The sequence below is a fragment of the Balearica regulorum genome, chromosome 3 (genome assembly GCF_011004875.1).
Source record: "Balearica regulorum gibbericeps isolate bBalReg1 chromosome 3, bBalReg1.pri, whole genome shotgun sequence".
Classification (NCBI taxonomy): Eukaryota; Metazoa; Chordata; class Aves; order Gruiformes; family Gruidae; genus Balearica; species Balearica regulorum.
In genome coordinates this window covers 38,799,674-38,824,034 of record NC_046186.1, presented here as the reverse complement: position 1 = coordinate 38,824,034, position 24,361 = coordinate 38,799,674, and the positions used below count along the sequence as shown (strand labels likewise).

At 40.4% G+C, this 24,361-nt stretch overlaps 1 protein-coding gene across 5 annotated transcripts in view; it reads left to right on the top strand.

Annotated features, from left to right (window-relative positions):
• SNAP91 (synaptosome associated protein 91) overlaps nt 1-23,029 on the top strand; it is a 71,589-nt gene extending 48,560 nt beyond the window's left edge. For 2 of the 5 annotated variants that reach the window (XM_075747608.1, XM_075747607.1), the window contains 13 exons: nt 2,403-2,480; nt 2,588-2,659; nt 3,111-3,194; nt 4,126-4,209; nt 10,259-10,396; nt 11,677-11,826; nt 13,292-13,322; nt 14,547-14,658; nt 15,519-15,542; nt 17,699-17,782; nt 17,853-17,957; nt 20,243-20,343; nt 21,605-21,744. In XM_075747608.1, coding sequence (XP_075603723.1) covers nt 2,403-2,480; nt 2,588-2,659; nt 3,111-3,194; nt 4,126-4,209; nt 10,259-10,396; nt 11,677-11,826; nt 13,292-13,322; nt 14,547-14,658; nt 15,519-15,542; nt 17,699-17,782; nt 17,853-17,957; nt 20,243-20,335 — 1,055 coding nt within the window. In that variant the 3' untranslated portion in view covers nt 20,336-20,343; nt 21,605-21,744. Of the gene's footprint in view, nt 1-1,297; nt 1,406-1,937; nt 2,196-2,402; nt 2,481-2,587; nt 2,660-3,110; nt 3,195-4,125; nt 4,210-10,258; nt 10,397-11,676; nt 11,827-13,291; nt 13,323-14,546; nt 14,659-15,518; nt 15,543-17,698; nt 17,783-17,852; nt 17,958-20,242; nt 20,344-21,604 lie in introns of all 5 variants that reach the window. The other 3 variants (XM_075747605.1, XM_075747606.1, XM_075747609.1) reach the window with 3 other exon arrangements.
• Nucleotides 23,030-24,361: the final 1,332 nt, after the last annotated feature.

Sequence of the window (24,361 nt, the reverse complement as noted above, 5' to 3'; positions counted from 1 at the left end):
TACATGAAAAATAGAATTATATTTGAAATGGCTTATTAGCAGGCTGGGTTTTTGCTACTAACTCATTTTAATTCTATTGTACAAGTTTAATTGGCTTTCATCTCTTCTGTTGAAGTTTCAATGCATGTTCTTTTGAGCTTTTTAGATTAACTGGCACAAACTTGTTTTTAAAATGGTTGTTTTCATTTTAAAATTGACACTCAAGTTAAAGCATGTTAAGCTTTTTCCTGTACTAGTTTGACAGTGCAATTGCAGTATTCCCCAAGAGATTTTTTTTTTAAACTTGCTAACTTTGTAGCAGTAGAAAAATGGCCTTTGTGAGCATCTTGAAGTATTTAATCTTAATTGCACAGTCTTTTTATGCCTAAAATGCTTGCCTATGAGGACAGTCCAAATGGCATTGTCCATTAGGACTACTTCATGGAATTAAGAGCTACAGATGGTGGTTTAAGCCTAGGAATAATGCTTTAAAAGTTCTGCGCTTGAAATTTAAACATACCACTTAGTAAGTGGCAAACAAAAAACAGTCAAAGAAAACTCATGTGCAAGTTGTTCCAAAAGCCCACAACAGTTGTTTTCCCTGACTTGACCGGTTGGCCTTAGAGGTGATCCTCAAAGGAGGAGAGACAAGCTATGGCTGGCCAGTAGTTAAGATGTACGTTCTTGATCTGTCAGAAGCAAGCTGAAAAAATATAACCTATGCATCAGGTTATGGCTTCAGAAAGATCCGATTGGAATACTGTTAAGAAACAAGTAAGTTCAATTTCTCAGATGTTGCATGACTGACTTGGCTCAAAAGCTAGAAATGGTAGATGCAGATCTCTGCCAATGTAATTTGATTGTTATTCGTAACAGTGCTTAAGTTTGCAAAGCACTATGCAAGTATATTCACAGTTGCAGATTAATCACATGTATTACAGGCTTTGAGCATGCAAGTTTTTAATATCTTTATTAACACCACCTTACTGCCATACCTCTGCTCTTTCTTCATTAGTTCATTTTGGGGAGTACATGAGCATGCTGCTCTGAACCCTTATACAATGAGAATAACACCTTCTTTTACGCTCACTGTGGGCAACCCAAGAAGCTCCATCTTCAAACCCTGTCTAGAACCTGCTCATGTGGGGTTGGGGGAGACAAAGCGTTTTGCGCTGCATGACTTGTCTTGCTATCAGAGTAACAACATTCATATTGTATAAGGGGATCTACCTGTGCAATTTAACTTGGTTCTTTTACTATATTTTTCTTCTCTTTATCCTTTTTTTCTTTTAATTTCTGTTCTTAAACTGCACCCAAGATGCCTTTGCAGCTTCTCCCGGGGAAGCCCCTGCAGCAGCTGAAGGGGCAGCAGCACCAGCTACCCCAACCCCTGTAGCAGCAGCTCTTGATGCATGTTCAGGAAATGGTGGGTTTTATGTCATTAGATAGTCTCTTGTTTTGCTGATTATTTTTTTGTTTTGTTTTGTTTAAACTACATGGCAGTGTGTTTTTCTGAAATTTTCGTAGTGTTTGCAATCGGTCAAAACAAACCTTAGACTGAAGAGCATGCTTAACAAAACTGCCTGTTTCTGAGTCCCAGTAACTTTGTGCTTCTTTGGTAGTGCTAATAAACGATTCTGGCAGTGCTGAGTTTTGTAAGCAGTAACCTGCTAAACTGGATATTCTTTTGTCATATTTCTGTCTATTTTCGGCCTTGTCAAACAGCCGTTGAAAGTGCACCCCTTTAGCAACTAGACTGCTCAGCCTTTCAGATGGTCTATTTTGGAAAAACATAAGTAACATGTCTGGATAAGTAGGCTAGATGTTAAAGCGACCTCCTCTGTGTGCGTGCGTGTATTTGCAGTATGTGCATTGCCTGTAGTTGCTTTGTTCTTGACTTCCTCCCTCACTGATCCTAAGTATGCATACACATATATTTCCCCTCTCCTTTTTACAAGACCCCTTTGCCCCATCCGAAGGTAGTGCAGAGGCTGCTCCTGAGCTGGATCTCTTTGCTATGAAGCCAACAGAGACTGCTGTTCCTGTAGTTACCCCTACAACTAGTGCAGCCACTCCAGTTCCTGCAACAACTCCTTCTCCAGCTGCTGCTGTTGCTGCTGCTGCTACTGCTACTACGGCTACTGCCACTACCACTACTGCCACCACTTCTGCTACCGCCACCACCTCTGCTCCTCCTGCTCTAGATATCTTTGGTGGTAATTTTGTTTTTAACTCTTTGATTCTGGTGGATTGATCTGTCAGAAGTACAGAACAAACAAATCATTGTTGCATGCATGCTGTGTGCTAGGCTCTCAATCCGGAGAGCCTATTGACTCCAAATATAATGTGCAAAACGTGAAAGTTCTGCTTTCAGGCCTGCCTTTCAAAAATGAGTTAAAGACATGTTATGTTCTTGGCCTTAGATTTATTTGAGTCTGTTCCTGATGTACCTGCAGCACCTAAACCAGATGCTACTCCTAGCATAGATCTCTTTGGTACAGGTAAAGAGAGAATTCTTCCAATACTCTGCTGCTTTGATGCTGTGTAATTGTGTAAACTGACTTGAATGATACTTACTTCTCCGTGGTTTTTCTTTCATTTCTGGAAGATGCTTTTTCATCACCGCCACATGGAGCTTCTCCTGTGCCTGAGAGTTCTCTCACTGCTGATCTCTTATCTGGTGAGTGCTTGTCTTCACAGGCCATCCTACAGACTTAGGGTTGTTTTGTTTTTCTCAAGAGTAAAAAAGAAAAGACTTATTGCCAATTTACGTCTTTAAGCTCAAGTACTAAATTGTGGGTTTGACGCTTTGGTCACAAGATTAGCAGCTGCTGAAGATGCAAACCATGAAGTGGCTGACACTGAAGCTGAGTAAGTAATGTGGTTGTTGAGAATAAATCGTCTGCTTAGTACCAGGAAATTCTTAATAAACAATGCTTTCTTTAAAGTACTGTGGTTTTCAGTTGCTGTATGAGAAATGCAACACTTTTTCTGTTTGCAGTTCTGAAGACTGTTACCTGAATTTACCAACCCTGTGGTTCTAACTGGTGGAGCCCATGTGGCTTTGAAATATTTAGCTATCATTGTTGCCTTGCTGATACTAAATATTATTTATCCTATGCTTACTGCAGTGGATGCATTTGCAGCCCCCTCTACTCTACCCACTGCCTCTCCAGCAAAGGTGGATTCTTCAGGTGTGATTGACCTATTTGGTGGTGGGTATTTTTCTTTCCTCACCACTTCAGAGTTGAATCACTTCATTTTAATTACCTTTGCGCTTGGCTAAAGCTGCGGTTTCCCCTTCTCACAGCTTTTCTATGTAGCATCACAGCTAATATTAGTATGTCCAGTTCTTCATATTGCAGCAATAATGAACTGCAAATAAGCTATTGATGTGGCCGTTCTGTTGTCATAACACTTGCCATTCTGTCTTCTGTCAATGCATGTATGCTCTTCCTCAGAGGTCCAATGAAAGTCTGTTGTGTGCTCTTTTTCTTCTTTTCAAGTCTCCGTGTTCACTTTGTTTTGTCTCAGTTCCGTTTCTCAAAGCAGCTGAAGTTTTGAGGGTGACTTGTCTCAAACTGGATATCTGAATCACAAGATCTTTGTTGGATTTGATAAGGTGGAAATTAGGATGGGCCCAACCAACTCTGGAAGTGGTGTAGAACAGGAATGTTGCTTAGAAGTAGTGAATTTTCAAACATCAGTGAAATATCCCTCTAAAAAGACTTAATGTGCATCAGTAAATTCTGGCTGGAATTATTCCAGTCTGTCAGCCAATGCATTCATCTCCAAAGGGCTTAACCCTCTCATCTAGAATGCTGTGGTTTGTGTGGCTTTTCTGAGAAGAGGCCCAACTAAAAGGACTCACAAACCTCACTGACTTAATAGTGATATCTTCAGCGCTATTCTTCCCTATAGAAAACCAGATTTCTTTGAAGTGCTGGTTTGTTGCGCCTCCTTTTTTCCACCTGAGCTTTGCATCCATGATACTGCTCTGCAATAAAGATGGCCAAGCACTTTCATTTTCTTCTGATGAATTAAGTGGTTGTCCTTCTGTCATATTTTGTTTAAGATAGGTGAAGGATTGATGCATTTAATATTGAACTATACTTTTTTCTTAATGCTTTCTGGAATTCCCTTTAGATGCTTTTGGAAGTAGTGCTTCTGAACCCCAGCCCGCAACCCAGGCTGCTTCTAGTTCCTCAGCTTCTGCAGACCTACTTGCTGGTAATAAAGAACTCCTAAAAACTTATTTTAAGGCAAAACTAAGAAATGGTCTTTGAAATCTTTTATGCTCCTTGGGTGTAAGTGGACTTTTGCAGTGGAATAACATTGTTGTTCACAAGATTTCTTAATACTTTAGAAATCTTAAATTAAAACTACAATGATTTATAATGGATTCCTAGATTATCTTCACATACTTTTCATTTTCCTACCTCCTAGACAAGCCTTATTTTTCTGTACTGTTTACTGAATAGGAGTGTTTACGTAAAGTTTCTTTGGCTGACTAGTAGTACTTTAGTAGTATTGCAGGCTATGCTACTTATTCCTTACTTTTATTTCATCTTTGTTTCTTGGTTGATTTAATTGAGGGAGGTTACACACTTAAATATTAAGAGCTTGAATGGATGACTTGGTAGCAGTCTTGTGTTTAGCCAAGGAGAGTGGGTTGATGGATAGCTTTTTCTGAGCAACAAGGGCATAGAAGTGACAGAGACCTTCTCCTTATACTGGTTGGGATGAGGTCTCTGCTAGTGCTGAATGTGGCATCGCGATCACACCTATTTCAAATGTTGAAGGACTGTGTTGTAGCCTGCATCCTACAGGTAAGCAGCTTCAGCTGAATTCTGTTTGTATCATTATCCAAAACTTGTGCTATACCATGTATTTTAGCAGCTAGAGCGATGGTGCTGAGCAGTTGTGACTCTCCCCATCCCAGACTGAAGTTTGTAGAGAATGAGATCCCAGCATGTCATCTTCAGGTTTAATGGAAACTAATGCACTTCTGCTTTGAGGAAGACTTGGCTTAGTTTCCTCTATGTTTCTGAAAGGGGAATTTGTCAGTAGAATTGGTTGGTAGGTTATCCATCATGAACTTTGAAGGTGTTAGCTTCATGTTGTACCTTTGACCTCTGAGCAGGGGTGATAGTCTGCCTTTTATGCCACTGCTAACCGCTCTAGGTATGGGGGGCCCTGACGTCAGTTGCTGTCTGTATGTCTGCAGGTGTCTCATGCTAACTTACACTGTATCAGAAATCCAGCCCTGTGTATGTTTTGCCTATATACGTTTGTGAGAGATCCTCTGTTGTATGAGGAATATGTAATGCGAGATACCTCAGTATGTAATCTGCTCTAAGTGCTGTGAGTTGATACAAGTGGGTGCTTGCATGCCAAAGCCATCTCAGAATAGGATGCTTTTTCTAGTACCTGCTCTAGGTGTTGGCATCCTCTGGTTGTGCTGCAGGAAGGTAGAAGCAGTCTAGATAATAATGTATATGTCCATTCTCAATCGGTTCCAGTGCTGGCAAGCCAGCTACTTAAAGTGAGACATAATGTGTAAATGCATGCTAAAGCTGTAGTACAGGCAGCTTCAGGATTTTAAGGTAGAAAACCACCTTTTGTTTTGATATTGCTTTGATAGGTCTTTGTATTAGGTAGCCTATGGATAGGTTAAGGCTGGAGATCAGGCTTTAACTAGTAGAAAATACCAGTCCTTTGCAGTTTTGTGCCTTATTGGGGGACTGGGTGCAAAGATGCTGTCAGGCAGAAGATAATTCTGCTTATGTAAACATTACAATACAAAATATTTTATGTCCTTGTCTGTAACTAAGCTTAAATTCTAGTAGAAATTATGTTCCAGATGGCTTGAACTTCAGCAGTGTGCTCTCAGTCTGATGAGTCACACTAAATCAAAACCTAAATTATAAAAGGGATGTTACAAGTCTAAATACTCAAGCAGACTTGAAGCAGTTGGGGGTGAATTGTTTCTTTAAAAATTTTATTTTATATTTGCTTTGAATATACATTCAAAATGGTTCCAAGTAGATTTGAATCTTTTTTTGGCAGATATAGAGAGTCTGTAAACATCACAGCATATTGCTAACCATTTGTTCACCCTAGATAATGGCAGATGTATAGCCTGCAGTGTAATCCAGTTTTAAATTTAAGACTGTGCAGAATTTATATGGTGGCTGAAGGCTTGTCCTTCATGGTTTATGAGTATTTGGTTGTACTAAGTGCTTATATGCATAATGTTACAAGTATATTTACTACACGTCATTGTCTCAAGTGTTCTGCTGTCAAATGCATTTCTAGTCTCTTCTTGGCTCACATAAAATACATGATAGAATTTTTTTTCATACTCTTTTAAGCCTCTCAGCAGACAAAACTACAACTATGGTGATGAATACAACAGTCTAGCCATTTTCCCTTCTAGATCTTTCTATCCAATTAAACTTGTGTGCATGTGTATCCGAGTACGTACTCTAATAGCATGTTCTTATAAGAAATCTTACTTGAAAGTGTAAGTAAAAGTAACCTTAAAATCAGGTGGTTGGGGATGTCCAGGCTTCTAACTCTGCTGCTGTTTCTGCAGACTCACTCTGGGTCTTGTGCAAGCTCTAGACAGCTGGGAGCTTAATCTCTTAAAGCATTTTTATGGCTTCTGTGCCTGATGTTGCTGTTAAATTGCACAAGGGTAAAAGCTATGGAATTAAGACCAATCATCGTGCAAACTTCACCTGAAGCTGGGGAGAAATCTCTTCTGTAGCTGGAGAAACAGACAATTTATGGGGTTTTGTAAAAGCTTATATAACTTTCTAAACAGAATCTTATAAATGGATATTAAGTCATGCCCTGCTGCCAAGCTCCTTGTTCTCACTCAGGAAATGGAAAGAATCTATCTGAGCACAGGGTCTTTAGATGGATCCAGTGCTTTAGCAATTGCTGCAGTCAGCTGCCTTTTCTCATCCTTGTATCTTGTCAACCTGCTTCTGGTCTGATTCTTCGGAGATGAGAACTTGTTTACAGAGCATTGAATGCATGGAGCTTTGCCTTGGGACAGATGATAAACCAGGAAAGAAATTGTAGGTAAGGATCAGAGGACAGGCCAGCAATAGTGATGTTACAGTAGATGCTTGCTATGGACCACCTAATGAAGAAGAGTCAGTAGAGAAAGCCTTTTTCAGGTAGCTGGAGAAAACCTCACTGTCACAGGCTTTGGCACTCACGGGCAGCTTTAACCACCATAGTACATACTGGAAGGGCAACATGGCTGGGTGCAGGTAATCCAGGGGGCTTCTGGAATGTGAATGAGAATCTCTTGATGCGGATGATCAAGGCATACCAGAGTGAGTTCAGTGGAGGGCCACCAAGATGGTTACTGCTGCATGGGACATCTGAGGAGAGTCTGAGAACTGGGTCCATTCATCCTTAAGAAGAGAAGGCAAAAGGGAGGCCTTATAGCTGTCTAAACTACCTCACCAGAGGATACAGAGAAGACTAGCCAGGTGGTTCTTGGAGGTGTGCAGTGATAGGAAAAAAGGCAATGTGGGTGGGAAATTTTAGTTAAATGCTGGAATTTTCTTATTTTTACCATGAGGATGGTCAGATATGACAACAGGCTGCCCAGAGAGGTGGTGAAGTCTCTCCTCTTGGAGGCATCAAGGCAAATCTCTGGGCAACCTGATTTGATTAGACTGGCTTTGAGCAGGGTGTTGTGCTGGCTGACCTGCATAGGTCCCTTCTAACCTAAACTATCCCATGACAAATCCGTGTCAAGAACAGACCTTGGAGAGCTGAGGGCAGATCTCTGGTGCCAGTGCGTTTGTCGGAATTCAGAGTTAGCATCTGCGAGCATGTGACTTGCTGTGGAGTAGAATTTGAGTGGTAAAGGCTTCTTGGTGCCAAACCCTAAAGTAGGCTTAATAAACACAGGGAAGCTCACACAGCTTTTGAAATGCTTTTTAATTCAGACTGTAGAAAGCAGGCTGCTCTGCTTCCCCGTCTCCAGCCAGTGCCCTTGGTCGGTAGCATCTGAAGGGACCAGTTTAAGTTACAATCTGAGTGTTTTCTGTCATTGCCTGCAATCTGGCAAGCTTCAGCTGAAGGACGTAATTTGAGTTGTTTGTAATCAGGTTGTGTTCTCCTTGACCTGTAGTGCATAGTCAGGTTTGCTGTCCTCTCCTAGCTATGTCTGGGGTCAATGTATTTGTATAGGCCAGGCGTTCCACAGGTAAAGCCTGTCAGCTGGTGGTACAGCAAGTTGCTGGTCTGGTGCCCAGGACCTGGTGATGGCACACCGCTCTCATTTCCCTGCTGAGGGTTTTGATTTGAATACAATTAGCTACTGCTAACTCGCTTATCTTCTAAAATATGTGTCTGCCTGACATGTAAATAAGTCTGATGCTTGCACTGAGTGTGTGTGTATAAATTTTTCCTATTCTTTCAACATTTGTTAAGTGCTTAGTGTTTAGTCTTACTTCATTCTTTGAGAAAGCAAAGTTTTTGGGGCAAGCGTATGAGATCTCACAGTAACATTTGATATCATTGATGCTCACAATTTGAGTGTGAGTTCTTTATGTTGAGCTCCTGCCTGTCTCATAGTTAAATATCTGGCAGATGCTTGATTTCATAGCTGGGAAATGGGCTGTTATCACTGTCTGTAAGATGTCTGCGTAATGTGCCGTAATCAATATACCCTGTGACCATGAAAAGCAGTTTGGATAAAAAAGTGGTTAGAACATCTTCAGAATTTTCTTTATTTTCCCATTTTTAAAAAGCTGACCTCCCCACTGAACGGGTAACTAAAGAAAGCTGAAGAAAGAAGAGGAAGAAAGGAATTAGGTGACTGCTTATACAAGAGTGGTACAAACTATCTTAGTAAAAAGACAGAAAGTAGTGATAAGGGTTTAATGTAAATAGATGATCTCTTCTAGATTGATAAGTTGTATTTGATGCTTACTTTCGAAATGTGACTGTTGGAGTAGCATGCTTAATTTTTAAGATTTCACCCACATGAAAAGATCTGTACTTTGGATGAGAATAGGACTTAAAATGGTCTCTAGAAATTGGAGAAAATTATTTAAAGGAGAAATTTGAAATGAATAAACGTTCAAGCTTCTATCCCATCAGCAATGATTAAGTGGACAAATAAGGACAGTAGACTGTAAGGCAGGATGTTTCCTGAAAAGAAACTAAAGGCAGTGGTAGAGTGCTGGCTCAGCTGTGGCAAAATAATACTCTTCCTACTCTGATATAGGGGAAAAAAGTACAGCCTGCAGGTTGTGCAGAGTTCTTTTTCCGCTGTATTTGCGTAGTCACAGTTGAAGCACTAAGCTCAGATCTGAACCTTTCTATGCAAGGGCAGCTGGGAAAAAACAAGGCTGAGACTGAAGATGTAGTGCAGAGGTCTTGGATGTCACTGTCAAGAAGAGATTGAATAAGAGGAATGCCTTGTAGACTAAAGAGAATTGAGCAGGTGTCATATGTCTCTTCTCATTTTGACAGAGTCCTTGCATATTTAATCAGTTTCCAGAGTCTGTAGATAATACAAATAAGCTTAAATTGCAAAGGAGATCAAATTATATAGTGGGCAAGGGAGGGATTTTAAGAATAGTCAAGCATGGGAGTGCATTGCTTGAAAGGTAGAGAGGTAAAGAATCTCTGAGTATTTATTTAAATACAAGGTTTACAATATGTACATTAACCTCAGTCATGGAGATTCTCCAGCCTACAAGCAGTTCACTTGTGGATGCTGTTGATCCTATTTTGGCATGGAAGTGGGGAGGGGCAGCAGCTTGAAGACATCTTGACAAGGGAGACCAGGATGTTTTAAGATGGTGAGAGGCACTAAGCTGGATTAGTAAAACACCACCTTCTGAACTGAGATTACAAAGTCATTGTTGGGTGATCATATGCTTTTTTCAAGTTAGACCTCTGTTTCTCTTTTTTTTCTGAACTAATTCTGGTTTGTTGCGTTCTGCCTTTGAGATTACTTACCTAGAACTATAGCATGTAGTACTGGAAGGATTGTGTTCTCTACTCCCTTGGCCTCTGCAGAAATCTAAATAACAAACATTAAAGACTCCTACAAAAAGCTTAAATTCCTGGGGTGATACCTGGCATAACAAAGATGCTTGTGTAGTACTGAGTTATTTATAATGGCCTGGTAAGAATTGTCTCTATCATTCTGCCTTCGGTAGATTGAGCTTTTGTTAAACACAGCCCAACAAGACTGACTCTAATGTCTACGCCTCTCTTATGTGGCTTTTTCAAGGCTTTGGAGGTTCTTTTATTGCTCCCTCTCCATCACCATCCCCAGTCACTCCAGCTCAAACCAGCTTACTACAGCCTAACTTTGATGCAGCTTTTGGGACAACAGCTCCAACGACTGGCAGTTCGTTTGATGCATCAGGTGAGCCACAGACTTTCTTCCTGTGAATTGTCTAATGTGATTTATGTGTTGGATGAGTTAATGGCACCATATTTAGGCTCTGAGTACAAGCAATATCAGTGATTTGTCTGTTCCTTCTCACTGGAAGAACTCAGGGTAGTGTTTAGGCTGGTGTGTGCCCAAGAGCTTTCTGTACCCATTTCTTATTCTACCATGTCAGTATAAAACAAACTAGTGTGAACATCATCCGTGCATGTGCTTGATTGCATGAATCAGGAGGTACTCAAGGAACATACTGGTCTGTAAATCAAGTATATAGGCAAGTCATCTTGCTGCTGCTGCTGAAGCTGTTCTTGAGCTTGCATGGCACCTGAAGGTACACAAAACAGACTGAGGTTGTGTTCTTTGCCTGACTGTAAGCTTAAACTTTCATCACTGCTATCATTTTGTTTGTATCTCTTCCATTCTGTATTTTCCATGCTGGGTCCTTGCTACAAACTTAAAATTGGTGAGTTCTGCAACTGTACAAGAAAAAAAAGTTGAAGTAGTACTGCTGGTTGGTTATTTGGTTGCTTGTCAGTGCACATGCTACCCCTTCCTGTTGACTTAACGTTAGCATGTACCTCAAATATAGATCAGAAGATAGAACGCTGGCATGAAAGGTACCAGGCACTTTGACTTCAAGGGATCTAAAAACGAACTTCTGAGTTAAATGAGTTGACTAAGGAGGCTAGCTCCGTCAGTGTAGATGGTTCTGGTTCCTTCTGATCTCATAAGATGTTAGTAGGTTTTCCTGACTCCCTGCTGCTTGCAAGTGAATAGTAACATCTTGAGACTTTCAATCCTGTTGCTGTAAGATGTCAAGATATAAGATTGCCTTTGCCACAGTAATTCTGACTAGTGTTTGCTACAAGATGTTCATTTTAAAAGCCTTTAAATGAATATCTCCTGACAAATGTGTGTGCATCTGACATCTCTTTAAGGATGGCTGTAAGAAAAATAGTGTCATGTGGAAGTGGTGCTGTATCTATGTGGATTCAACTCTCCAGTTAAAGTCCTTTTAGGCATGTCCTGTCATATTAGTTCTCATTGGTATAGCTCATTCAGGATTAGTATACATTCAGTGCCTAGTAAAATGAAATGCATGCCCTTGTTGGCATTACTCTTAATGTCAAACTGTGTTTTGGTAAGATTTGTGACGTGGTTGTCTGTGCTATATTTGTTGGAGCAACAGTGAAGTTGCAGGCAGTGTATTTCTTACCACGGTGGCTGTTTCTAACCCACTTTCCTTTCACTTCCAGTGTTTGATGGCCTAGGTGATCTTCTTATGCCAACTATGGTTCCTTCTGGTCAGTCTATAGCACCTTCAGCCACAGCAACAGTCACCGCTTCAGCTGCAAGCAAAGGCCTCGGAAGTGATCTTGATTCGTCTCTTGCAAACTTAGTAGGCAGTAAGTGACAAATTTCCATTTTAAGTGGTGTGGCATACAACTATGTTACTCTTCTGTGGAGCCAAACAGCTATCTATTTTAGCTTTCTTCTTTCAATGCACTCCTGTTTCCCTGCGGAGATGGGGGAAGCCTTGGGCAGGTATAAGGCCTGATTCAGATAGGTGGTGGTCTGGGGTCATAAGTCGTCCCTCTTTGTGCCTAGGATCTCGGTCAAATAGTGGGGCCTGTTTGGTGGGTATCATCATGTGTAACGTGTGAACGTCCCAGATACCTTCAGAGGCACATCAGACTCTGTGCGATTACAGATGGAAAGGTGAAAATTGTCCAAAGCGTCTGATAGCACTATAGAATTTAAGCAGAAAAGCTGGTGGACATAGCTTTTTTTTATGGATATCACAAATAGCTGACTTCTTGCTTAATGAAAACAGGAGTAGCAGCGGGATGAGGTGTACACAACAGCCAAGAACAGACCTTCTCTCAGACAGTGAACTTTGCAAAACATGTTCTTGAAATCCTAAACTAAAAAATGTTCTTTCCTGTAGTAGGACAAGGGCTAGAGCCTTTATTACTAGAGATCAGTAGCCACAGCCCCCATTAAAAAGCAAACAAACCAAAAAAACCAAACCAAAAAACCCCAAAACAAACAAAAAAAGAAAACAACAAAACACCAACTGAAGAGGCCCACCTAGGCTTAAGGTATGCTACTTCAGGAGAAGTTGAACTTTGGAGGATTGTATAAATGGAATACTCTGTTAGTACATGTAAACACACCATAGCAAAGATATAACTGGTGTTACGATACATACTCTTCTGTTGGGTGTTGGGGGGAAACTCCTGTGCTTAGATGTCAGGAGGACTCTTAGTCACTTGAAACCTCTTCTGCAAGATTTTGGTGTATCCAAGTTTGGGGGAGAAAATCAAACTTAACAATTTGTGACTTACAGGACTTGTACTTGTCATGTGATAAGAGTATTCTTTAAAACTTAGCTTAAAATTTCTTCCAAAGAATAATTAAGGAAACTGCTTGGAGTTCCTGTGTATGATAGAGCACATAAAACAGTGCAAAACTTCCAGGTAACATTCATATTTATGTGTATAAAAATAGCTTTTTATTTCAGTATGTATAATGAGGAATAGAAACTAGCGTCGTCATTCATGATAAATAGTTTTGGCTCTCTTAAAGAACAGTGCTTTGTAGACCTAAATATATGGTTACTTTGGATTGCTTATGGAGCAAAAATGGCTTCCTTGAGTATAAGACATCCACAGCGTTCCTCAAAAGTTTGTCCTCAAGAAAGGGGTAGATGTGGCCAGTCCTCTGATGCTGTTAAAATGAAGACATATAGAACTTTATTACTCTGTATAAGCCCATGTGCAATGAAATATGAGCTGTTACTTTGACATGCTTTAATTTAATAAACACCTGACCTCTTTTTTTCCCTTTCTCTTTCCTTACAACTTTCAGATCTTGGAATTTCTGGTACCACTTCAAAAAAGTAAGTTCAACTTTGCTTTAAAAAAACCACAACGATTTCAAATCTGTTGAATAGTCTTATATCTATTTCAGTGTTTATTAAGCCTCGATGAATTGGTCATGTGTCCCCTACTGCCCAAGAATCAGTTCAGAAAAATTCTGGAAAAAATATTCTATACAGGTTCACTGAATAAGTAAGGTTAATTGTTCCTAATACAGCCTTTAAACTGGCTGGCTTTATTTTGAGTCTTTAAAAAAGTTTTCTGTAAATCACTGTCTTCATATTGGATAGCTGATTTCCAAACAATATAAAATGAATGAATAGTTCAGATAATAAACTATATAGCTGTCCTCAGTAATCTAGGCTAATATGTAATAGTTTTATTGTCTTTTTACAGACACTGGATGCGCTTATCGTGTAGGCATTGGAATACTTGTAAAACAGAAAAGCAGTTCATTCCATGCAGTGAAAAGCTTCTTTTTTTTGCAAGAAGAAATATTTACCGTGTTGCATTTATTTCTGAATGTATCTTCTTAGTCTAACTGATTGCTTACTTCTGTGCTAAGTCTTCCTCTGTATGCAAGACCAGTTTATGATATGTATGCTTCAAAATATGTTGTGCCTCTATGGAGATGATAGGAGGGATATGTAAAAACACATCATGAGGATTATCCCCAAAACTTAGCTTCTTTCAGTGTACTTCATTCAAATGGTGTAGCTTATTCTGGATAGAGCGGCCTCTAACAAAACCTGGTTTTGCCACAGCCCTTTTATTCTATGAATGATGTGTTTCTCTTGTATCTATCACCTTTTTTCAGAACTGAATGCTTTCCTCCTTCAGCTGTCTGAGCAAGATTTCCAGCAATGAAATGACCTTTCAAAGACTTCTAGCAGGCAGCTCTACTGCCTGGTCCCACTAGAATAGGCAGTAGCAGTCCCTGTTCCTACTTTGCAAGGGTATATCCAATAATATGTTACCTTTGGTCAATACTAAGTTAAACTTCTCCTTAATTCTCACCGTAAAGGCCATAACCATGTAACTGACGTCCATATAGAGTGTAGTGGTGTCTACCACTAATAACCATTGAAACCGAGTGGCACTAAAAGTTTATCTTTCTGTTAATAACTTAAACTGCATATGCCATAAACTAATGTAGCTGCAAGCTTAACATTAATGAGTACTGCAATTGGGTTTCATTTTCACTGAATGTAAATAATAGCTCTGTCTCTCTCCATCTCTATCAGGGGAGACCTTCAGTGGAATGCTGGAGAGAAAAAGTTAACAGGAGGAGCCAACTGGCAGCCAAAAGTAGCACCTGCAACATGGTCAACTGGTGGTGTCCCAAGTGGTCCATTGGTAGGTGGTTGATCCATTGATACCACTGGTAGTGAAACCTTAATATTTTCAGACAATGCAAGCATATGTGCAGGGGCTGCTCCTGTATGCTTCAGCTAAAGAGTTTGCTTCTGTATAAGTGATATGATTGTTTCAAGTCACATTTTTAAGATTGGATTTACAGCTGGCGTAAATAAATCATTGACTTCAGGTCAATGAAAAGACCCTAGTGTATGTGTCAAGATGTTACTCTACAAGTACACTTAATACTTGTAGATATTTCCAAGTGTGTGGTTAGCTCATGTGGTCCTGCCAGTACCAGGCCTGGGTTGATTGCCCAAAAGACAATGGTATTGATCCAAAGATGAAATATTGGAAGGACAGAAAATAAATAGGTTTTTCTCAAGCTTTCCTGAATGAATTAGATCAAAAGACTGCACAGTATTCAGACTGATCAGGTACTTCATGTTAGATTAGAAGTGGGCAGCTTGATAAGTGGAGTAAGACAGTCTGGAAGAGTTAGGACTGCCCTGTAAAATGTATCAGAAGGCACTAACTTTGAGAGAAAAGGATTAAATTGAGCTAAAAATCTAAATTTGGCATACAAAGTTTGGCAACTTGATCATGAGTAAGCTACAAGAGAGGTAACCTTATTTCATCAAAGTCACACAGGGCATAAAACAGCCTCCATTTGAAAAAAAGTTGGGTTGGGAAGGGAAAAAGAGGACCATCAAAAGGGAGCATGACCAGTTCAGTTCCCTGCTGCCACAGCCAGATGTTAATGTGGCTCTAAGTGTGTTCCAGCTTGTTCCTTAACCTTATGGTTAAGAATTCCCCGAACTTGAATGTATTAGTTGTAACATCAACTTTTTTTTTAATAGAAAGGCTGGGCAATACTGTACAGTGTAAGTGAATTTTTTTTGATCTCTTATTGTACTTACTTACTAAACATGAAGATACTAACAGCATCTCACCTGCACTACAGTTATTACCGCTGACTTAAAACTAGCTGGAAGCTGCCTAACATAGCTCTTCTTGGCCTGTCTGTCCAGCAGACAATTCTCAAGCAATGTATTGAATATGATAGTAGCAATTAACCATTTCTGTGCTGTAAGCTTGAAAATAATGGCTTCAAACTGTCTTTGCTTTACTTGGATGTGAACTATCTGAAGACTTGTACTACCTGAAATTTCTAACTTCTGTAATATCAGCCTTATATTGTAGGGGTTTTATCATCTGATAAGTAACTAGCCTTTCTGGAAAGCTGGGTGGTTTTGATAGCATTTCATAAAATATGGGTGCTATATGTTTTTCTTCAAAATCATGCACTTCTTAAATATTTTTTGAAACCAGAGAAAACCAGATCCACAGGAAAAATAAATGTAGATACCAAAACAAAGCTATCCTTCATGTCACTGTTGAACCATTTAAGTTTTGGTCACTTCTTCCCTTCCTTGTGACCTTTCATCTCCTGGATTACAATCAGCAGAATTTCATAAAAGCCCATTCCCTTGAGAGACCCTAGTGCTTGAGGCAAAAGCAGATTCAGTTTGTGGGGCCATTTTCTTGGCATCTGCCTAACTGGATTTTGAGCTACAATGTGTTCCTGTGGCTGTAGTCACATCACTGCATCTGATGTCATTAATCTGTGTCTTTCTATTCGTTGCTTTCCATACCTGAGCATCCAGATGTTGGCTTTAGTTTGGGGACAGCTGTGGTGCTCGTGCAGTACAGCTTTTAATTGAAATGTTCCCCAGAAAATTTTCAGACTGGAAAAGAGGTTCATAATTATCAGCCAGAAACTATAGGGTGTTTGCTGATGACTGAATCTGGAACAGGTTATCTTGACTTATCTGATATTTTATATTGGTATATGGTATAACTTAGTCTGGAAGCAAGGATCAACCAAGGGCACTAAATGCAGCGTTCACAGAAGTGGACTGTGCAGTCAGGAGTTCCCACATTTCCAGCAGTGTGCTGTCCTTTGCGCCGAAAGCACGCTAACTGCTCTGCAAGCGTGGTGGGATATAACTGACTCAAAGTAGGTGGTAAGGATGTGGAGGCTCAGGCATGGCCCTACAGCTTCTGTGATAGCTTGAGAAATTGTGCCAGTATACTTAGGCCATATGACAGCAGTAATGAAGTTCCTTAAAATCCTACTACGATTTTTAAATACGTTCCTTCAGTGTTTCCTGCCTCTCTTCAGAGTTGTTAATTATTTGGATTTTATATATTTCTGTGAAAAGGAGAGACTTGGATGCTTTCAAGGCCATAAGGAGACTCTGTGCATGGGAAGTTACAGACTAGGGAACCAAAATAGTTGATGTGTAGGCACTGCTAGATAAGTGGGGTGGCCTTGTTCAAGGATTCTATTGTGCTGTATTACCAGTCAGACTACTAAACTAACAGTACTCTTTTTCCTGAATCCTAGTGAAAGATCACCTTTTTTTTTTTTCTGTTATTTGAATGAAAATCGTAAGTTAAGCGTATGAATGAAAAGCATAACAAGATAAACTCTCCTTAGTAAAGTATGTAGTGGTTGTGATTGTGGCTTAAGTGTGTGAACTTACTCTTTAACTTAAATGAATCTCACTGCATAACAATACTATTTTTTTTTAATTGGAAACCAATTATAGCAGTTATTTCCCTTAGCTTTACAATCTGCTTAAGCTCTTTCTAAAATACAGTGCTACAAGAAGTGCAATAGTGTGTTGGCTATCAATTATGAAATTGGGATGCTTTCTTACACTATTACGAGGAGGAGGAAAGTACATATTTTCTTGGGCCTATTTGGAGTTGTATTCAGTAAATGGACTTCATTCATGAAGAGTATGGAGTCTATCACCCTTGATTTCTTATGAAAACGCAAGCTGAGCATCAGCATAAGTCTCATTCAACTCTCAAGTCTTTGAAGCATTGTGGTTTTGAGGTTAGGTATTATCTGCTATGTAAGTCATACTTTCCAGAACAACTCTGAGAATGCTGGAGACTCCGTGTGGTTTCCAGGTAGTTGACGTTACAGAGACTCTTGCATTTTTAATTTTTTTAAAAAAATTTTTAGACAGGAGCCGTCCCTCCAGCAAGTGCTGTTCCTGCCACAGGAGGTACTCCACCTGTCCCACAGCCAGGAGCAGCATTTGGGATGGTGAGTCTATTTTGTTACGCTGCTCTCGTTCCTTCACCCAGAACCTGACTCACACTGCATTAATTTACAGCCCCCAGCAGGCACAGGTGTACCCATGATGCCCCAGCAGCCCGTTATGTATGGGCAGCCTATGATGAGACCACCATTTGGAGCTGCCGCTGGCCCTGGTGTACAGGTAAGTGTTACTGCTAGATGAATGTTTAATTGTTCTCCATTTCTCTAGAAGACAGTTTCTCCTGAGTTCAATTTTAGCTGTAGGGACTGTAAAAGATATTTCTTATAGTATCAGCTGCCTGCCATAGAATCATGGAATTGTTTAGGTTGGAAAAGACCCCTAAGATCATCAAGTCCAACCATTAACCTAGCACTGCCAAGTCCACCACTAAACCATGTCCCTAAGCACCACATCTATGTGTATTTTTAAATACCTCCAGGGACTGGTGACTCAACCATCTCTCTGGGGAGCCTGTTCCAATGCTTCACAACCCTTCTGGTGAAGAATTTTTTTCCTATTATCTAATCTAAACCTCACCTGGCACAGCTTGAGGCCATTTGCTCTTGTCCTATAGCTTCTTACTTGGAAAAAGAGACCAACACCTGCCTCGCTACAACCTCATTTCAGGTAGTTGTAGAGAACAATAAGGTCTCCTGAGACTCTTTTTCTCCAGGCTAAACAACCCCAGTTCCCTCAGCTGCTCCTTATAAGACCCATTCTCTAGACCCTTCAGCAGCTTCGTTGCCCTTCTCTGGACACACTCCAGCACCTCAATGTCCTTCTTGTAGTGAGGGGCCCAAAACTGAACAGAGTATTTGAGATGCAGCATCACCAGTGCCGAGTACAGGGGCACAATCACTTCCCTAGTCCTGCTGGCCACACTATTTCTGATACAAGCCAGGATGCTGTTGGCCTTCTTGGCTGCTGACTCATGTTCAGCTGACTGTCGACAAGCACCCCATGATCCTTTTCCTCCGGGCAGCTTTACAGCCACTCTTCCCCAAGCCTGTAGCATTGCATGGGGTTGTTGTTGTGACTCAAGTGACCTGGCACTGACCTTTGTTGAAGCTCATACACTTGGTCTCAGCCCATCAATCCAGCCTGTCCAGGTCCCTCTGCAGACCCTTCCTACCCTCAAGCAGATCAACACTCCTGCACAACTTGGTGTTGTCTGCAAACTTACTGAGAGTGCGCTCGATCCCCTCGTCCAGATCACTGATAAAGATATTAAAGAGAACTGGCCCCAACACTGAGCCCTGAGGAACACCACCTGTGACCAGCTGCCAACTGGATTTAACTCCATTCACAACTCTTTGGGCCTGGCCATCCAGCCAGTTTTTTACCCAGCAAAGAGTATACCTAAGCCAATCCTTGACTTGCAACAGATCACATGAAGCACCTTGATTTTTTCAATTCCTTTGTACAAGACCAATGGAACAGGTTTGAAAAGTCTCCTGCTATGTCCAAGATCTGTTTTTGGGGGAGACTTGAGTAAAACTCAAAGTGGAGCTGATGGTCATTCCTATTCTGTTCAGCGCTTGTCAGCATTTACTAGAGCTGCACTCTGCCTCTTCCCTCTCAGCCCACCAAGAGGATTCTTCACAAAACCGACCTTCTGCTTATGAGCAAGCTAAGGTCTCAAGTTCTTGGATGGCAGCTATTTCTCAGTAAATGCAAGTTTAACTGGTTTAGACTGGTAGCTTGCTGGGTTTCTTTCAGTGCAAAACACCTGGTTCCCTGAGTAAGGTGGAGGCAGGGGGGACTAAGGTCAGGGTGGAAGAATCATTTGACTCCGTAGTTAAAAGGGTTGCATGGGAACTTGAAAAACTGACACTTTCTGGGGAATAATTGATAATTTTTATACCTACCGGAGGAGGAACAGAGTATAATATAGTCACATCTCTGGTACGCTTTGGGCTCATATTTATCATAGAATCATAGACTGGTTTGGGTCGAAAGGGACCTCAAAGATCCTCTAGTTCCAACCCCCCTGCCGTGGGCAGGGACACCCTCCACTAGACCACGTTGCCCAAAGCCCCATCCAGCCTGGCCTTGAACACTTACACTGCCAATGTAGAAAACTTGTACTTAAATGCCAGTCGCTGGGATTTTCAGCACTCTGCTTATTCTGCACCTTGATGTTTAACAATTGCTTAACTTCTGTCTGGGTTGATGATCCTAACACCATTCTGTCTTACAGGCAGAGAGTGATTTGAAGCTACGTTAATTAGAATATGCAGTTTCTGGAGCAGTGTCCATTAAACCAGCCAAACATTGTTAGCCCTGTAGTAAGGATGGAGTCTAAACAATGCTTGAGCAAAATGGCAACACACTGAACTTAAAGAAAATTTAGAACTTCGTATGCTTGCAATGTGCATGTGTGGGAACCAGCTTATATCTACCTAATGCTTGTGTATCCTTGTCTGCTTTGTTTTTTTTCTGCCTTCCTGGCTGGCATCTGTTAGCTTTCTCCAAGCCCAACTCCTGCTACTCAGAGTCCCAAGAAACCTCCAACAAAGGACCCATTAGCGGATCTTAACATCAAGGATTTCTTGTAAACGATAAGGTATTCTGTGACTGCCGAAGCATGTTACGCAGTGGTATGTGTCTGGCGCACAGATGTTGAGGAGGCCGGTAGATTGAATGTGACTGATAAAATTGTAGCTGCAGATACAGGTAGAAACATGCACTGATATTGTGGTGGTTTAAACAGAAACATGAGTTCTCTGTCCACACTCTTAATTTTAGCCTGAAATCTTGACTTCTGGTTAGTATTTTTGCCAAAAGTGACTGCCAGGAGAAGTTATCTTTGACCCGTAACTTCCATTTTTGCCTTGTTTTGATTTAATCCAAAGGTTCATGTGGTTTTGTTTTTTTCTTTCCCTCTTAAAATTAATACTGAAGCAAATAGAATCATAGCAGGGTACAAATATTGGGGGCCAAACAGTGCTGAAGTGGCTTGTTCCAGTCTTCAGTGTGGAAACAGATTTGATATCAAAAGAGCAAAAACTTACGTATCCTGATCATCAAGGGAAGGATATTTGCATCTCTTAACTGCTGCCAGCTACTGTTCTCTTCCACCATTCAAGTTTTCATGGCACTGCTTTTCTGAATGCTAAGGTATGAGGTCCTGAGCAGCAGAACAACAGTGGGGAAGAACAGAGGAGTAAATAAAAAGAAAAAATGGAGGAGAAACAAAAAAACAGTATTGCAGAATGGAAGGAAAAAAAAAAAGGCAAAAACATTACTTTAAGGATTTTGGAGAAGGATGTGAAGAGCGCCAAGTAGAAACATCAGATTGAATTCAACTCTTAAGCCAATTAAAAAATAATAATAATAATGCAGAAGTACAGTAGGCATTTTATAATTAAGACTAGAATAATTTGCAAGGTGAGGACAATCATTACGTATCTTCACAGCCTTCTTTGTAAGTCCCTTTTCTTTCTATCTAGAGCTTAATTCTAAGACTTGTTCTGAGTCTCCTCTGCACTGGAGTTAGCAGCAGTGATGGGATCAGGCTGCTCTTAGCAGACACCACCCAGTCCCACTTTCCTCTTCTCCAAATTCCAGCCCCAGGGAGGTGTAATTAGCGCTTGGTGGAGATGGTCAGAGGTGGAGATGCACCTTCATGCTAGGACTCACTGCTTTTGACTTGGGTTTGTAGTAGATCAATTCATAACCGTCTGTGGGAAGACTGCTGCCTCATTAAAAACAGATAACGACTCCTTTGAGGTGTGAAGTGATGAGCAGATTTGGTGTCTTTTCTAGAACATGCTTTATCTAAGTCATTATTCTGGTTTTCATCTAATACTTCTCTGTTTTCACAGCTGCAGTTTTTCTGACTGGATGATAAAAACGTGAGTTTGGAGTCTACAAACAGATGCTCAGAGTTTCAAAGTGAGCCACCAGTACCAAACCCAGCGCTTACTCAGACTTTCTCTTCCTCCTGAAACGTGTAGCACAGCTGTGAAAGTGAACATTAGGAATGTGTACTACCTTAGCTGTTATCCCTACTCTCTCGAAATTTGTGTACTTGGGTTATTTGTGTTTTACAATTTAAACAATGGATGTATGTTTCTGATGCCTTCTAGTGCTTTTCTGAACCTATCCCACAGGGACAGATTATGCAGCTGTTGTTTGGTGAGCCATTTGGAGCGATGTCTGTGGTTTTTGAAGGTTTCAATGTATATAACTTTTTGAGGACACCTAAAGTTTCCCTAGGACTCAATTTCTCCTTTATCTGTTACAAAACATAGTGTGATAATACCAGATAGTAAGGAAAATACTTATGAAATTGTGTGGAATACATTTTTTTTTTCAGTCACAGGAATTTCAATTGTCGTGAAAAAATGTTTTATTTTTGTGGCACTGTATATGTTAAAATAATTTAAAGTAATATAAAGGTAAACCTCCATAACAAATACGTTTTTGATTATTTACCAAGAATGAAAAATCATATCTGAAAGAATACCATACTTATTGCTGGTTTTATTTTAAAATCTATTTTAATTATTTAAGTTTTTGCATTTAAAATTGGCATATTTATCAGTTCTTGCTAAATGCACTGAAAATAAGTAAAGGGTCAGTTTCTCTCCATGTAGTTGGAAAAAGCAACCATAGTTGTGTTGGCATTAAGGGATTTCAAATATGAGAGCACTCTTTGGTATATCTGTAGTCAAAACATTACAAGTGATGTTACTCATCTCTGTTCAGTTCTTACGTACATCTCTTAATTTAGTGCTTACCTGTGTATGCCTTAGGCTAGTGTTTTCTCCATTGCCCCGAATGCGCTGTGAGTAGCTTTTGTACTATTGGTGATTAGATTTAATTCTGATCCAGAGATCCATGCCCTTTACTGTACATACTGTGTTTCTTTAATTTTTATTTGTTCTCATACTGTTCCAGCTGATGGCTTGGCGTAAGATCTTGACTCTTCAATGAGGTCACTGTTGATCAGTGTTACAAGTGGCTTGGCAGTTCTCTGTAAAAGCATATCGGGTTGGAAAGATATTCACCTAAAGTCTTTCAAATGAACTATTTAATCAATGTATGGTACCATTAAAAGTGGTTGTATCTGAATTTGCTGTGGGGATAACATACACAGTAATGGAAAAGTTCTATAAAAAGCTAATTTCAAAATGGCTCTTCTTTGTATTTCAGTTTAAACAAAAAAAAACCCACCAACCAAAAAACAAAAAACCCCAGTGCATGTGTGCCCTCTGAGATGCAATAAACACCTTGATCAAAGTAAATATCTTGTTGCCAGTTTCATGGTCATTGAGATATTGAACACATCAATACACTTTGAGAAGGGAGAAATGTGGACAGGTCCTGGCACTGATTGCTGAGCCTGCTGGACGTGGTAATGACTTTTGCTGACCTTTAAGCAGTACAGGAGAGATCCATATGAAACCAGACTGAGCACAAAGCTACAAGTAAAGTGGGGAGAGGAGAATTCTGTAGTTTGACCTGTAACACCTCAGGAGGCTTCATTAAAGCTCTTCATCCCCTTAAACTAGAATAATATTGGACCTGTGAAAGTTTATAATACTGGTCCTGATTTCTTTGCTATGAGGCATCATTCAACAGCTTATTGAGCACTAGCACAGCTACAGGTGTTGCTTGTGCTATGGTTCGTCTTAGGGCAGGATGAAAGGAGGAGAAACATTTCATACAATTTAGTACATTAAGGTCTTTTTGGTATGAGATGAATAACGAGAGACCTTGTTTTAGTAACAAAATGAATTGCTGAAGCAGTACTGAATGCCAAGGGCTGCTTCAATGTACTTTATAAACAACAAAACACTGAAAAGACTCACTGATGCTCTGGTAAGGTTTGAATCTTGAATTGGATTTCAAAGACATTTCCAAGTTGTGCAATCACTATGAGAGTGCCATTGCTTAAAAGGTTTTTTGGTTATTAATTTGGGTTTTTTACTTGCTACTACATTGATTTTCTGAATCCATCAAGTTCGGCCTTGGAAAAGTTGATTTTAACCTTCAGCCTTAGGATGAGTGCCCTGCTGAGTCAGGGTGTTCTGGATTAGGAATCTGTAATGCTCAGCAAATCGCTGTGTTTTCTCACTGTTTGAGCATGATGAAGACCTGAACAAGGTCTGTAACTGCACCCCTAGAAAGGCTCACCGTGGCTTTGCCCATCCGTCCTATGTGCTATGTGTTGCCAAATGCAGGGAGTGCTCAACTTCAGTTGTGCATGTCTTCTCAGAGTAAGGACAGTATTTTCAGAGGACAATCATAACCAAACATGTAAATATTTTCAGACCAGTTCATTAGTGTCTCATTCAAATTAAGATGATGAACTCAATTACAAATGAATGCTTGCAATGTTACATGTTTCAAGGGGCCAAACCTCAGCATGAGGGCTTTTTCTTAGGTGCACACCCCTGCCGTGCGGCAATTGCCTTTCTCCATCAGTTTCGTCCACAACCCTTGCTCTTCGTTCTTGTTAGTCTTCTGTAGATCTCATGGCCAACAGCTCTGTGCAAGCCTGAAGCGTGTGTGTCATTGATATCCTGTGAGGAAATAGAAGCCTGGATAAAAGCAAACTTGGAAGAGCAAGAAGC